Below are 16,602 nucleotides of genomic sequence, written 5' to 3' on the forward strand. Positions count from 1 at the left end.
CTCAATCAATTTAACAATTTTAACATTTCATTAAAAATGTTAAAAACAATTTTAAAATTTCTTAGATTAATTTCAACAAAAATCTTTAATTGTTATAGACAGCTTTAATTATTGTGTATTTGAATGGTCCTTTCTGAAATGGAGTAAAGTTTCACTGAATGAGGGCTTTTAGGATTTTAGAGTCAAAGTCGTCTTGTTAACATTGATTTTAATCATATACACCAGACAATGAATAAAAAAAAAAGAAAATCATTTGAGCTGGTTTTGTACTGTACGTGATTTTTCAGTCATTCTGTTATACTCAGTTATATATATATATTTATATGTCATCACTGGTCAGTCATTTAGTAACGTTTTAAATCATTTGCTAAGTTAAAGGAACTCTTTGTTAGATTTGAACTGAGTATTTTCAAACACTAATTCTTTCTCTTCTATTGAAGTGTATTAAGTTGATAAGCTTTGGCCTAAAATCCAGAAAGTATTCAGAGATACTCATCAAAGAAGGGGTGGCTGCTGTTTCCTGAGTTCCATTTTAGTCATGAATGTTTATTGATTATTAAAAATCAATGTTCCTGATTCTCTGTTCCAGGTGTGGAGTGGTTCTGCTGTGCTGGTCAGTCCACTGTGGTTCTGTAGAGGAACTCAGCCCCGCAGAAGGTCTCCGCCTCCTCGGCTGTGCTGTGCTGACCATGTGAGTGATCACTGTGAGAACCGCGGCTGCTGTCTGACGGGTTCTACCGCACTCTGTAATGGAGCACTGAGTGTGGTAAAGAGCGAAGGAGAGGCTGAAAAGCAACACAAACGAGATCCGCAGTGAGCTGGAGCGCTTAAACTCCAGCAGACTGACTGAACATCAGGATTACAGATGAATTATAATCAATACTCCCAAAAAATGCAGCTCAGTTTGAGCTTTAATGACATCACATTCAGTCCAGCACAGCAGAATCACATTCACAGTGAGAGTGAGAACCTGGGCCATGTGAGGGGTTTCAGTCTGAAGGTCTACACTGGTCGTAAGCTTTGGCCTTTTCAGTGTGAGTTGGTTGAAGCTCCTTCTTTTCCTTTTCACCTTTAAACTACATATATATACATACATACATATATATATATACATATATACATATATATACATATATACATATAGGAAACTTTGAACTCCATGAAAAACAGAATGAACAGGAACTCAGCACTGCAGAAAATACACAAATATAAATATTTACTGTATACAAATACACTACATACCACAATACACTGCACAAGTGTATCCTCTATACACACTTTTTAAATATATATTATGCATAAATATATAATGTATACAAATACTGTATACAAATATATACTCTGTATATTTATATATATATATATATACTCTGTATCAAATATATACTCTATGCAAATACGTATTCTATGTAAATTTAGAACTAAAAATATATCAAAATATATACAAATGCATACCCGGTATAAATGTACATAAATGTAGGTATAAATATTTTATGCACTTAAAAACTCTATAAATAAACACTCTATAAAAAATACTATAATAAAAATATATACTCTAAAAATAATAAATACAGTTAAAACCTATATAAATGTACACACTATGTATAATATGTATATCATATATACTATATATAAATGTACTGTTGTCATGCAGTAACCTTATATCTCTGTTTTTGAGCCTTTTTTTTTTGGTTGTTTGTTTTTCATACAAAACCTCGTATCTCCAAAATGCGTGATAACTTTACTGCAGAAGGAAAAAAACTACTTTACTTTTAATGAAAGTGGAACCAGAAATTTTACCAAGTCATTCTGGGTCGTTTCTTTTAGTCCATTCATCATGAAATTTACATGCGATATAAAGGCAAACAGATTATGTCAAAAACGTGATATGCGGCAATATGAAAACATTACACTGAAAACTGCAGGCACTCGCAAATATGTACTATATATAATATATACTATATAAAATACTGTAGATATACTGTAAATATACACTCTATGCAAATATTACATACAAATGTAAACTACACATAAATAATTCATACAAATATAGACTATGCATAATGTGCACTCTACATATAAATATATATTCTATATGTTAGCGTGTCACTATAATATAAACACAGTGTGCAAACATACCGCTGCTGTCAGAAAAAACCTCGTATCTCCAAAATAGTAACAGGAGAAAAAACTCACTTCACTTTCAATGGAAGTCAAAGGAACCAGAATTTTTCCCGTGTCATTCTGGGTCATTTCTTTTAGGCCATTCATCATAAAATGTCCAAACAATGTAAAGAGTGACAGATAATTTCACATTATATCAAAAACTGAAAAATGCCAAAAACGGAGATACGAGGTTTTCTTCCGACAGCGACGATACACACTTCATTCCAGTCACAGCCGCGGCCAGTGCAGGGGCAGCACGCGGAGCGCCCCGAGCCTGCTTCACTGTCCACACCGGCTCTTTAATGAGAGGGACATCAGAACCGCTGAGGTCCGTCAGTCAGAAGGTCAGACACGCGCCAGGAGACCCGGCACAACGCCGCTGTACTGTGGTTATTAATCATGTGTTACTGCTAATAATAACTAATAGTTCTGATAATAATGCTGTTGGTGATCTATATTAGTGTTATTGATTAGTTAAACCCCTAAAACCTCAGCTCGAAAACAGGGAAACGGGAAAAAAACGGGAAAACGGGAAAACAGACCCTTACTGGTGCGTCTGAAGCTCCGGGAGCTCGGAGCTTGAACCGGGAGCTCGGGGTTTGAACCGGGAGCTCGGGGTTTGAACCGGGAGCTCGGGGTTTGAACCGGGAGCTCGGAGCTTGAACCGGGAGCTCGGGGTTTGAGCCGGGAGCTCGGAGCTCCTCCGCCGCCCAGAACACTCCAGCAGCCTCCGTCCGAGCGCGCGCGGCAGCTCTGGAGCCGCTTCGTCTCTTTTATTCACCTTCATCATTTTATTCGTGTGGAAATCGCGGCTGAGCGCGCGCTGATCTTCCGTCCACGATCCAGATCTGCAAAAGTATTCGCCCCCACCCCCTCTTACTGGGAGAGCTGCTCGGCTTCTATTATCGATCTGCTGATCAACAGCACTGATCTGTACTCCCGCGCGGTGGAGCAGCTCTTACCTTTTTACTGCAGTACTTTTTACTTTTACTACGGTACTTTTTATTTTCACTGCAGTACTTTTTACTTTTTCTACAGTACTTTTTACTTTTACTGCAGTAGTTTTTAGTTTTACTACAGTAATTTTTACTTTTACTACAGTACTTTTTTTACTACAGTACTTTTTACTTTTACTACAGTACTTTTTATTTTTACTACAGTACTTTTTACTTTTACTACAGTACTTTTTGCTTTTACTGCGGTGCTTTTTACTTTTACTATGGTACTTTTTTATTTTTACTACAGTACCTTTTACTTTTACTACAGTACTTTTTACTTTTACTGCAGTGCTTTTTAGTTTTACTGCAGTAGTTTTTAGTTTTACTACAGTACTTTTTACTTTTACTACAGTACTTTTTACTTTTACTGCAGTGCTTTTTACTTTTACTACGGTACTTTTTTATTTTTACTACAGTACTTTTTACTTTAACTGCCATACTTTTCATTTTTACTACAGTACGTTTTACTTTTACTGCAGTACTTTTTACGTTTAATGCAGTGCTTTTTAATTTTACTGCAGTGCTTTTTACTTTTACTGCAGTGTTTTTTTTAGTTTTGCTGCAGTAGTTTTTAGTTTTACTACAGTACTTTTTACTTTTACTACAGTGCTTTGTAATTTTACTGCAGTGCTTTTTACTTTTACTACAGTACGTTTTACATTTACTGCAGTACTTTTTACTTTTACTGCAGTGCTTTTTAATTTTACTGCAGTGCTTTTTACTTTTACTGTATTAGTTTTTAGTTTTACTACAGTACTTTTTACTTTTACTGCAGTACTTTTTAGTTTTACTGCAGTGCTTTTTAGTTTTACTATAGTACTTTTTGGTTTTTCTACAGTACGTTTTACTTTTACTGTAGTGCTTTTTACTTTTACTACAGTACTTTTTACTTTTGCTGCAGTGCTTTTTACTTTTACTGCTTTGTAGTAGTTTTTGGTAGTTTTTGGTGTGTGCTGGGAAGCCATCCATCAGCACACCGTGAGAGAAGGCTCTGTGCTCCTCCTTCTTCGCCCTCTCCCATAAACACCCCCGCCCCACACACACACACACACACACACACACACACACACACTTACTTAAGACTTCGTCTTGATCAAGTATTTCATTTCAATCGATCATCTCGCGGGCGAGAGGTCACTGCGCGCAGGGTTAGGCGCGCGTGTCCGCAGGGGGGCGCTGTAGGCCTGTGGGAAAAGGGAAGCTGGAAGCTGGAGGAGGGGAGGTTGGACTCCTCCTCTCTCTCTCTCTCTCTCTCTCTCTCTCTCTCTGCCCTCCTTTCTCTCTCGCGCGCGCAGCGGCAGCAAAAGCCTCACTCGCTCACTCGGCGCGCGCGAAGAGCAGCGGCAGGATCAGGATCAGGGAGCGGAGCGGAATACAGGCGCGAGGACGGGGGAATACGGGCGCGAGCGGAGGCAGGCTGAGAGAGAGAGAGAGAGAGGGAGAGAGAGGGAGAGAGTGAGAGAGGCTGCTTTCCTCAGCGGACTGTATGCGCGTTGTGCGGCGATGCCGGTGGCCGGAGAGTCGCAGGCGCAGCGCTAAAGACGCGCTTTGCGCAACTGGACGGGAAACAGAGACGCGCGGAGACGCAGCGGAGCCCAGGGTCCAGGAGGGACCACCAGGGGCCGTGTGAGCTTTTAGGAGACCTCCAGGATTTGTCTTTGCGCTGAAAGCTTGGATTTTACCCCAAAACTTCCTCCCCGAATTCTCCTCATCACCTCCCCTCACTTCTCCTTCGTCTTCTCGTGGATGGTGGGGCTGAGCCGTGGGGAGCCCGTGGAGCTGCAGAGCCTTTAGGACCCCCTCCCCTACACAGCCACCCACCCTAACGCGCACATACAGCTCCTCCACCTTCATGCCCTCCTCTGCACCCCAGTATGGATTACTTTCTGCTCCTCTGCAGCCTCCTGCTGCCCCTCAGCTCCGCTGTGGAAGGTAAGAGGAGCGCCTGCTCCAATTTCAGCTTCCTCTGGTCAGGCTACTCACACTGAGGTCAACACACACAGTGACCACAGACTCTGGGATGAGCTCCGTTAGTAACACACACAGTCAGGCAGGTAGAAATCTCAGCTCGGACGTCCCTGCGGGTCACTGGGAGTCGGTGGAGCCGCCGCAGCTGAAAGCTGCTTCACCACATTCAGATTAGAGTGAAGATGCCAGAGCAGGAGGGTCAGCGCTCACACTGTCCTGGCCCTCTGCTCTCCTCGGTCTCTGTGTAGTTACTCCGTCACCGCCGACCGGGCAGATATGATAGATTTTATATAAATAAATGGTGTTTTTGAATTAACACACAGCTTTTTTCAGGCCACAAGCAAAGATTAGAGCTAAACACGAGCGCATCTGTAGGAATCAACTCCGAGTGATTCAACAACACCGAGCTGGATTACAATTAAACACTGTTAGGAGCAATATTATAAAGATAATTAGCAAGAGAAGAGAAGGAGTTTCACAGTGGAAGGAATGCTTATTATAATAAATAGAGCGTTTATTATAATGAATAGGGTGTTTACTATAATGGATATGGCGTTTATTATAATGAATAGGGTGTTTATTATAATGAATAGGGTGTTTATTATAATGAATAGGGCATTTATTATAATGCATAGGGCGCTTGTTATAATAGATAATGATATAAATTTTATGAAAGGCCAAACTCTGATGCCATTACCCGTATAAAAACAGAAATCAGCCCAGACCAGACAGACACGGGTGATTCTGTGATGCGTTTTAGTAGAAAAGTGTGAATGTGCTGGATAAACTGGCTCACGCACAGAAACCTGTACTATCGTGTAATTGTCCCTGTGAGCTGAGTGGCGAGAGTGCAGCAGTGCTGTGTGTGGCCTTAGTGCTGCGTGCGAGAGTGTGTGAGTGTGTGAGTGTGTGTGTGTGTGAGTGTGTGTGTGAGTGTGTGTGAGAGTGAACGGCGCTGCTCTTTCACTCGTTTTGTGCTTTAGGCACTCAGCAGCTTTATCATCACTGCAGTATATATGCATGTAGTGATGTAGAACATAGACAGTGCAGTAATAATAATAGTGTGCTTTATATATGTTTAAATATAATATAATAACATATACATACATGCGATATGTGTACAGGCTGTTTATTCCATCAGTAAGTGTATATTTGCTTAGAAAAGCATAAATATTAGAATTAATGTGGTTATATTCATATCATAAATAGTGATTTTATGTGAGTCAGTGTGTTTGTTTATCCATTTCCTGCACTTTTCTCGAGGAAGGCCAGCATTATTAGTGGGAATGATCTAATATCTGGTTGGGATGATCAATATTTCATTGCATTAAATTAAATCAAATTTAAAAAGATTAAATCAGGAGCTGGAATGGAACAAATCCATGCGATGGCCGGTGTGCAGCGAGAGTTCTAGCCAGCTCATAATATTCCTACTTTTTTTTCCAGAACCAAGACATTCTTGTTACTTTTTTACTGCATTCGTGTTCATTTCCATTTATTATAGTAATATCTGGTGATTTGAGAAGCAAAAACACACTGAGTGCTGAGACTAAACGGTGTGTGTAAGTGACAGCACTGTGTTACACAGAAAGATCTCCAGACAGTGAAACGTGTGATTGCTGTGTTTGGTGCTTGGTGGCGTAAAAGGTGTCGTTAAAGCATTTTAATATCATTTGAATGAGCTGATCTCACTCTTAGGCCCCACTTTCTCCACCGGGGAGCGGAATCAGTGACATCTGTCCAGTGCACACACGAACCGAGTGCACGTACAGACCGAACAGACACATTTGAGCACTTTTTATACTTAAACGTCCATTTAATCCACCCATACATGGGAATGGAGCGGAGCAGTTGTTTGTTTGGGGTTAGAAACTCTGGTTCTCCTTATTTCCTGCCTTATTTTGTGACGAAATGTCTTAAGTTCTCCAGTGAAACATAAATGGCGCTCGTAAAGTGATGCTGTAATATAAACGGAACAGGCACTGTAATACAGAGTGACTGTAAAGGTAAAACTGACTGAGTTTTGTCATAAGCGGAGCTCAGAGTGTGCAGCATTCAGTGAGCGTGCGAATAAGTGAAGAGGCGTGAAGACTGTAGCACGAATGCTGTTGTTTAATGTGTGAAGTAAAAGCATAAATCATGCAGGACGGCGTGAGATGCTGTAATAAAGCGTAAAATGCGTGAGAAATACTGTAGAAGAGCGCAGCTGTTGTGATGGAACGTGTAAATAAACATGTATAAGTGTGATAGAGTGAGCTGGGTGGTGATCCTCGGAGGTGAGTGTGAACAGAACACACTCGTTTTTCCCTCCTTCTCTTCGTTGTGTGGCGTTAGTGAGGGCCGAGCTGGTGGGGGGTGGAGAGTTGAGGTCTAATCTGAGTTCAAGGTTAATGTTTTTATTAAAGCGAGTTGAGCTCCGTTATAAACGGCCGCGCTGAGGCGGCTCAGGCTGAGCGTTTCCTTCTGCCGGGTGATTTATCGGCTCCTCAGGACGGCTGGAGTTCAGGCTGTGCGCCGCCGCTCGGCTCAGCTCAGCTCGGCTCGGCCCCTCCGCTCAGCGTGCAGCGCCTTCACTGTATTAATGAGCCCAAACTCACATTAAACGGCACTAAAACGGCTCTTAAATCAGATCAAATCACCACATAATTCTCTCCTGGTTGGAGTTTCAGTCCTGATCTGGACTCTGACTCTGTCGCTTCAGTGAGGTCCAGATACACGATGCATAATAAATAACTAAACAGTGTGAGGATACTGTAATAATGCTTATAATACTGCAGTAAAGCATACGCTGGTGTTCTAAAGCCTCAAACCATAACAAACCATGAAGTACTGTAATAATGCAATATTTAAGCACTATAACACTATAATAAAGTGTATATTACCGTTGTAAAACAACTAATATGGCCAGAAAGCACGGAACACTGTAATGAAACTTTAAACAGTGTAATAAAGCATAAAACACTATTATAATAATTAATAAAGTACTACGATAAAGCATGTATACTACAGTAACAAATCATACAGTTAAAAAGAAGCACAAAACATTATAATAACTCATTAATAACTGTAATTAAAAACAAAGTAGTCATAATTCTTACAATGCAATAAAACACACTTTACTGTAATAAAGCAAAAAGCCTCGAGTTCTATAATACTGTAATAATGTAATAGCGCATAAATAACTGTAATAATGCATAAAATACAGTAATAAAGCATACTGTATTAAAACAAGTGCTGTTATAAAGCATGAAATGTAATGAAATGAGAAAAACTAAAAAGGTATAAAATACTGTAATGTGTAATAATGCTTAAAAATGTTGTAATAGTCTTATAACACTGTAATTAAGAATGTGTTAATATTACTGTAGTAAAATGTAAAATGCAGCTAGAAAGCATGAAGTGTGGTTATAAAGCAAAACACCGTAATGGAAATTTACAACTGTAATAATACCTAAAAATGTTGTAATAGTGTTATAACACTGTAATTAAGAATGTGTTAATATTACTGTAGTAAAATGTAAAATGCAGCCTTAAAGCATGAAGTGTGGTTATAAAGCAAAACACCGTAATGCAACATTAACAACTGTAATAAAGCATAAAATACTGTAATGTGTAATAATACCTAAAAATGTTGTAATAGTGTTATAACACTGTAATTAAGAATGTGTCAATTTACTGTAATAAAATGTAAAATGTAGCTATAAAGCATGAAGTACATGAAGTAACAACTGCAATAAAGCATAAAATACTGTAATGTGTAATAATGCTTGTATCTCTTAATGAAGCATGTATTACTGTTACAGTAGTAAAGTATAAAGCGCTGTTATAAAGCACGAAACACTGAAATGAAGCACAGAATTTTGTAGTAAGTGATGAAATACTGACGAGCTTTCTTACTTTTCATAGTGAGTGGTCAGTAATCCCAGTGACGCCGGCACATTTAGGCTTGAGAAACCGTGGTCACCATTAAAATCACGCTAAATATCTTCATTCATGGCCAATCATTTTCTCCGGGTTTGGGCTTTGGCCCTAATTTCCTCTCTTTAGTGCTGCTGCTGATCGACGTCATGTTTTCTGACCATATTGATCGCTGATCAGCTTCACCCGCTGAAGTGAGGAAGTCTGTGTATGATGATAAAGACTGGAATGTGTGATAGATGAGCAAAAAGCATGGAGTACAGTAGCACAGGTAGAGTAGTAAAGCACAAAACAGTGTAATAAAGGTGTAATACTGCAATAAATACAGGGAGCACTGCAGTAATGTTGTAATAAAGCATCAAATACGGTTGATTTCTAAAGATTAACCTGTATTCTGTTACAGTTATAATGGCTGATGGGCTTTTAAGAGTGAAATAAAGGTAATAAATGCACTTCTAGATTTATTTTGGGCACACACACACACACACACACACACACACACACAGCAGTGTCTGCAGCCGTGGTCCATAAATCTTTGTCCAGCGTGTATAAACTCCTTATTTACTGCTCGGTAATTCAAATGGAAATGGAAAAGAAATTGAAAAGGAAAAAATCTGCTTGCAGAGAGAAACGAAGGCTGGAAAAAAGAAAAGTGGCAATTAGGCAGAAACGGCCTGGACCTGCTTGAACGCATGCATATTAAACAGTGTAGCAGCCTCAGCCGGCTGCTCCGCAGAGCTTGTGATGTCACAAAAACGGTGAATTTAAAAACGGCGTTTTTTGTAGCCTGGGTCGTGTTTACGGACCACAGCGTGAGCTGAACGCTGTACAAAAACTAGCAGGTACTCAAGCAGGTCAGGCTACCTTAAAACTTAGAGTTCCCACTTTTTACAGTGTGTTTGCCCTTTAATTTCCAGGACACTCTCTGTAATGCTTGTGCGGACTGAACGCAATCAAATCCTCATGGCAATGTTCCAACATCTCCCAGAAGAGTAGAGGCTGTTCTGGGTCTTTTTGTCCAGCTTCTTATTCGAGTTTTCTGTTCCACCTTAAACGGCCTGAGGTGTCTGAATGGAACCGCTGCACCATTTAAGGTGGAACGGAGAAATTCTCTGCTCGTTAGTCTGAGCCGGTCAGCAGTGTTTCCATTACGGGTGAAGTCCGGTTTGAACTGGTGTGTCCAGCTGGTTTTGGTGTGTCTAGGCCTCATGTGTCTTTGATTGATTGATTGATTGATTGATTGTTAAGCTTAATCTGCTCAGTTCCATCGTTAACCGCACTGAAACAGTAACCTGCCACAGTAACATATAAAGAAAGATATAAACAGTGGAGAACACAATAGTTATAATGTAAGATTGTAATATTGGAGCAGTGGGATGGTTTAAAAGAGAGAATAAAATCAAAATATAACAAAAAATCATAATAAAAGCAGTGAACAGTAAACGTGTGTGGTGTTAGATCATCAAAATGATATTAAACACTATTAATTAATACATATTGGAGTCATGATTTTAACCATTAAAGGTTAAACACATTTATCATTGTTATTTTTATTATTATCATTTTTATTACTATTATTATTATTATTATTATTATTATTATTATTATTGGCTTGCCTCAGCAATCAACTAAAAAAATAAACAAAACCACAAATTTCATATTTATTTACAAACTACATTATAAATACACTGTTAATGTACTAGTTCAGAGTGAAAGCACTACCTGCCTTGGTGTTGATTTACTGATGATTTATTGATGATTTACTGATGATTTACTGATGATTTATTGTATTTACAGTGCAGCAGTTCAGTTCAGTGAGCTAGACCTACCCAGACGTGTCAGAGTGCTGTACAATAGAATTCTATAAAGTATAAACCGAGTTGTAGTTCAGTTTTTATTGTAGACGCACGGTGGATGTGCTCTTATTATCAGTTCATACGTTACAAATTATCAGCAGAACAATTTGAGTGAAAATATGTTTAAAATGTTAAAAATAAACATGAATTTGAGAATTTGAGAATTCAGTATTTGGTGGTGTGTCTTTAAAGACAGGGAGGCCTGGTGCTGCACGGACCCCCCAACACAGCCAGTCAAATCCACAGGAGCAGGAATAATAATAATAATAATAATAATAATAATAAAAATAATAATAATAATCTTTCTTCTTGTTTATTTATTTATACATCGCTGCTGAAACAAAACCATTATCTCCTTTTTTCTGATTTTGACCTGCCTGTTTTTCATGATGAATGGACTAAAAGAAACTCTGGAGAAATTCTGGTTCCATTGACTTCCATTAAAAGGAGGTTTTTTCCTGTGAAGTTACCAGTTTGGAGATACGAGGTTTTTATCCGACACCAGCGACGTACATAGAGGAAGAAAAGAAAAACATTCTCTGCATTTTTTCACTTTTCCACGTGATGTGAGCTCATCGGTCGTTTACACTGTAGACTGGACCAGTAGCAACGCTCTGAACCGCCGAGTGGACTCTCTTCACGCTGACAGTGACGATAAATATCATTCTAAATGAAGTTCCTCTGAGAAATAAGTGTCTGAGGACATGATGGACCAGTTCTGGCCGAGCAAGGGGAGAAAAAAATGACCCACCAGAGCAGAACGGTGTGTGTGTGTGTGTGTGTGTGTGTGTGTGTGTGTGTGTGTTTAGCTGACTGTACACTAGATAAATAAGTAAGTAAATAAAGCAATAGTCAATTCTATCATCAATAGAGCGATTATTTTGATGATTGATCTAGTTCTGGGCAAACATTGATCAAACACTGATCAATAACAGAAAGGTCTCGTTATCAGAGCTGATTTATGGTGCGGGTTGATGGTGACGGACGGTTACGGTTCGTTATATTAGTTCGTTATAGTTTGTGTGTGTTTGTCCCCCTGCAGCCCAGCGCACACACACACACACACACACACACACACACACACACACACAAACACTCACACCTCACAGCCCCCGGGACTGTGTGCTGGGTGGGTGGGGGGTTGTAGCGAGGGGGGCTGTGGTGGGGGCTGTAGCAAGGGGGAGGGGCTGTGGTGGGGGGTGTAGCGAGGTTGGCTGTGGTGGGGGGTGTAGCGAGGGTGGCTGTGGTGGGGGGTGTAGCGAGGGGGGCTCTGGTGGGGGGTGTAGCGAGGGGGGCTGTGGTGGGGGGTGGTATGAGCCGTGTTGCACGCAGGCCAGACACGTTTCTGCCAGATGACTAACAGGTTTTTAATTGCGTTCCTCAGAGCTTACATCACCGCGTGGAACCGCTCCACTTCACGAGCTGCTGATACAGCTTCAGAGCCGGAACCCGACTCTGATACCGCTCTGTTAGAACGCTCACATCTGAGCCGGAACCCGACTCTGATACCGCTCTGTTAGAACGCTCACATCTGAGCAGGAACCCGACTCTGATACCGCTCTGTTAGAACGCTCACATCTGAGCAGGAACCCGACTCTGATACCGCTCTGTTAGAACGCTCACATCTGAGCAGGAACCCGACTCTGATACCGCTCTGTTAGAACGCTCACATCTGAGCAGGAACCCGACTCTGATACCGCTCTGTTAGAACGCTCACATCTGAGCAGGAACCCGACTCTGATACCGCTCTGTTAGAACGCTCACATCTGAGCAGGAACCCGACTCTGATACCGCTCTGTTAGAACGCTCACATCTGAGCAGGAACCCGACTCTGATACCGCTCTGTTAGAACGCTCACATCTGAGCAGGAACCCGACTCTGATACCGCTCTGTTAGAACGCTCACATCTGAGCCGGAACCCGACTCTGATACCGCTCTGTTAGAACGCTCACATCTGAGCAGGAACCCGACTCTGATACCGCTCTGTTAGAACGCTCACATCTGAGCCGGAACCCGACTCTGATACCGCTCTGTTAGAACGCTCACATCTGAGCAGGAACCCGACTCTGATACCGCTCTGTTAGAACGCTCACATCTGAGCAGGAACCCGACTCTGATACCGCTCTGTTAGAACGCTCACATCTGAGCCGGAACCCGACTCTGATACCGCTCTGTTAGAACGCTCACATCTGAGCAGGAACCCGACTCTGATACCGCTCTGTTAGAACGCTCACATCTGAGCAGGAACCCGACTCTGATACCGCTCTGTTAGAACGCTCACATCTGAGCAGGAACCCGACTCTGATACCGCTCTGTTAGAACGCTCACATCTGAGCCGGAACCCGACTCTGATACCGCTCTGTTAGAACGCTCACATCTGAGCCGGAACCCGACTCTGATACCGCTCTGTTAGAACGCTCACATCTGAGCAGGAACCCGACTCTGATACCGCTCTGTTAGAACGCTCACATCTGAGCAGGAACCCGACTCTGATACCGCTCTGTTAGAACGCTCACATCTGAGCCGGAACCCGACTCTGATACCGCTCTGTTAGAACGCTCACATCTGAGCCGGAACCCGACTCTGCTACCGCTCTGTTAGAACGCTCACATCTGAGCCGGAACCCGACTCTGATACCGCTCTGTTAGAACGCTCACATCTGAGCAGGAACCCGACTCTGATACCGCTCTGTTAGAACGCTCACATCTGAGCCGGAAGTGAACCCTTTTTGGTGCCATACACTCTTAAAAAATCTTCAAGGGTTCTTTAGTAAGCAAAATGGTTCTAGATTCTTCTATTGTAACAAGTTCAGTATTGTAACAGTAGAAGACTCCTTTTTGGTGCTGTGTAGAACCATCTACAGCACGTTCTCCACTGATCTAAAGAATCATTTTATTATGTGAAGAGCCATTTAATCATGCAAAGGGTTCTTCGAGTGTTCATGGTTCTATATAGACCCGTTTTCTTTACTAAAGAACCCTCGAAGCCTTGAACCGTCATTTTAAAGAGCGTATAGAAAGTGTAGAAAGCACTCAGTGTGGCGTGAAGCACATACCAGCGTTTACGCCTGTTTATATGACGTTTGTAGACGAAATTAAATAAATAAATAAATAAATAACATATAAGATCATGTGTTAAGCCGAAGCTAAAGCAGTAATTAACGATGAATTTGGTCTTAAAATTGGACACTAAACACGTCGTGGCTGCATCTGCGGAGAAAAGCTTGTTTTCAGCCAGTTTAGCGCTTCAAAACTGGTAGGAGGGCCGTTTGAGACGGGGCGGGGCCACAGCCGGTCTCTTGGGGTAACGCTTTAATGGCTGCCAGGACCTTTTGCTACTTTTCAACCTCAATCGAGCAAATGAGCGCGTGGCCCCAGAGGACCCGGCTAAAGCCGCAGCACTAGGTGCGAACGTCCACTCTGATTAGAGGCCTGGCCATGTGTGAACGGGAAATGGTGGGGGGGTCATAATGGCTACTAAATTCCTGTTTTTAAGTCAGACTGGGCCTCTCCAGCCGTAAAACACCTCCACCTGCTCCTAATCTACACTTCAAACGCTCAGAGGAACCCCCCCACACACGCTCGCACCATTAGAGCCGCTCGCACGGTCCAGCCCTGCTGGAAGAGTCGGGTTCACTGCTTCTAGCCTCCTCCGCTCTCGGCCATCGGCTCTGACTCGGGACGCATTACCGCGGGGAGGAGCAGGACTGGAGAGAGGCGTTAAAACAGCAGGGTGCGCATTACTCTCTGACCGTCCAGCACCAAATGTGCCGGATCGTTTTACTGCTGACTGTCCGACACCTCAGCGTCCGGGAGGATTTGGTGAACGTGAAGGTGTGAATCTCAGAATCAAAGCTGTCGCTTCGGATTCGTTATTCCTGAAACCAAGTCACTGAAACTGGAAAGAGCGGATTCTAAACTCCGGAGAGGAGGTTTATTATTTATTACCCACACGGACAAAATATTCCAGACGTATTCATCACATATATGTTTTCCAATGTATGAAAATGACCGGAAAAGTATTCCTTAAATACATTTTTAAATGCATTGATTTGTATTTACTCTATTTTCCAGCTGGATGTAGTTTTAGTCGTGTTTAATCGTGAGCCGATGGTCAGGGCAGATTAGAATACAGCATTTTGGCCTTTCCATACATTTGCTTGTGCTTGGCACATTTCTATCTGTAATATTATTCTGCAATTTCCCCCTGGGATCAATAAAGGAATCTGAATCTGAATCTGAATAATAATTCCCCACACTAAATATATTTGGTCAATATGGCAATATATTCCGAAATACATTCAAGTGTTTGGGATGTATTTCAGCATCGACTGCAGTCGGTCTGAAACTGTGAAATGCGCTGTAAATATGTAGATTCCATGTATTTTTGCCATATGAGTCTGAAATAATAAAATCTAAATATGAAATGTTTAGGAGAAGATTATATTGTAAAAGCCAGTCAGAGGTGAGAAAAGCACTGATATTAGAATAAGTACAAACATTATTACAGGAAGCTCAGTGTTATCTGTGGTCATCATCAATACCTGCTTTACCCAATTAGTATTTCATTATGTTAAATCAGTTTAATAAATCCGTATTATTCTAATATTATATGGTGGTTTTACAAGCACTAACACATGTAATGCGACAGAAATGGTGAAGAAATAAACAGTGAAGTTTTAACACAGGACTGTTAAAATAGAAGATTTAAAAAATGACTGAAAAGTTAAAAACCAGAATTGATCTTATTTCAAAAGTGGAGATCAAATCTGACTTTTACTTTGGTAAAACAAATACCTCGAACTATCTGAGTATTACTACTAATATACTATATATGTTACATATCGTTGCTGTCGGACGAAAACCTTGTATCTCCAAAATAATGACTTTACAGGAGAAGGAAAAAAGCTACTTCAATTTTAATGGAAGTCAATGGAACCAGAATTTTTTCCAGTTAATTCTGGGCCGTTTCTTTTGGTCCATTTGTCAGGATATTTACATGTAGAGGACAAGACATTTTCAAATTATGTCAAAAAATGAAAAAATGTCAAAAATGGAGATACAAGGTTTTCTTCCAACAGCAGCGATATATAAAAATGTATTGTTGCGCTCTCTTTCTACGTGTGTAGCTACTGTAAGTGCTTCGGATGTGTTTTTCATGGCTTCATGGATCAAACGATGGTTCCTGTCACCCTGAAATATCTCAGCCTCTCTGTAGGTTCTTCCCTGAGGGCCTCATCCTAAACCGAAGCCGAGCCCTGAAAACTCTCTGAACTCTGAGCTGTTTCCAGCTGCCAGAAGCTGACATGAAGATTTTATTTCATTTAAACGTGAAGTCTGCAGAACCTCAGTGAAGTCTGCAGAACCTCAGTGAATCCAGCAGCACTCTGATGAATGTTTCCACCCCCTCCGGTTCTCCGGTTCTCTTCTCTCTGCTGGTTTCTCCATCTGACGGTAAAACCTGGTCAAGAGGTCAGCGCAGAACATCCACTCAGGGATTTCTGAGAAATCAATGCAGCTGATTGGTTTATGCCTGAACGTCACGTCTGATCAATCAGCCTCGTCTTGACCCTCTCCGGCTTTTAGCGGCATTGGAAATGAAACAAGCCACTTTATTAGAATGAATCGCTATTGATTATCAATAAACACTCAATACGGTTAACCCCTCAGTGTCTGAGGGGGTCCGCACTCTCAGAA

The 16,602-nt window shown here is 41.3% G+C and overlaps 1 protein-coding gene across 6 annotated transcripts in view; it reads left to right on the forward strand.

Moving 5' to 3' along the window:
• Positions 1–4,463: 4,463 nt before the first annotated feature.
• LOC108415160 (ephrin type-B receptor 3-like) overlaps positions 4,464–16,602 on the forward strand; it is a 98,428-nt gene continuing 86,289 nt past the window's right edge. For 3 of the 6 annotated variants that reach the window (XM_037545281.1, XM_037545283.1, XM_037545284.1), the window contains exon 1: positions 4,466–5,096. In XM_037545281.1, coding sequence (XP_037401178.1) covers positions 5,039–5,096 — 58 coding nt within the window. In that variant the 5' untranslated portion in view covers positions 4,466–5,038. Of the gene's footprint in view, positions 5,097–16,602 lie in introns of all 6 variants that reach the window. The other 3 variants (XM_037545282.1, XM_037545286.1, XM_037545285.1) reach the window with 2 other exon arrangements.

The sequence above is a fragment of the Pygocentrus nattereri genome, chromosome 15 (assembly GCF_015220715.1).
Source record: "Pygocentrus nattereri isolate fPygNat1 chromosome 15, fPygNat1.pri, whole genome shotgun sequence".
In the NCBI taxonomy this organism is placed as follows: domain Eukaryota; kingdom Metazoa; phylum Chordata; class Actinopteri; order Characiformes; family Serrasalmidae; genus Pygocentrus; species Pygocentrus nattereri.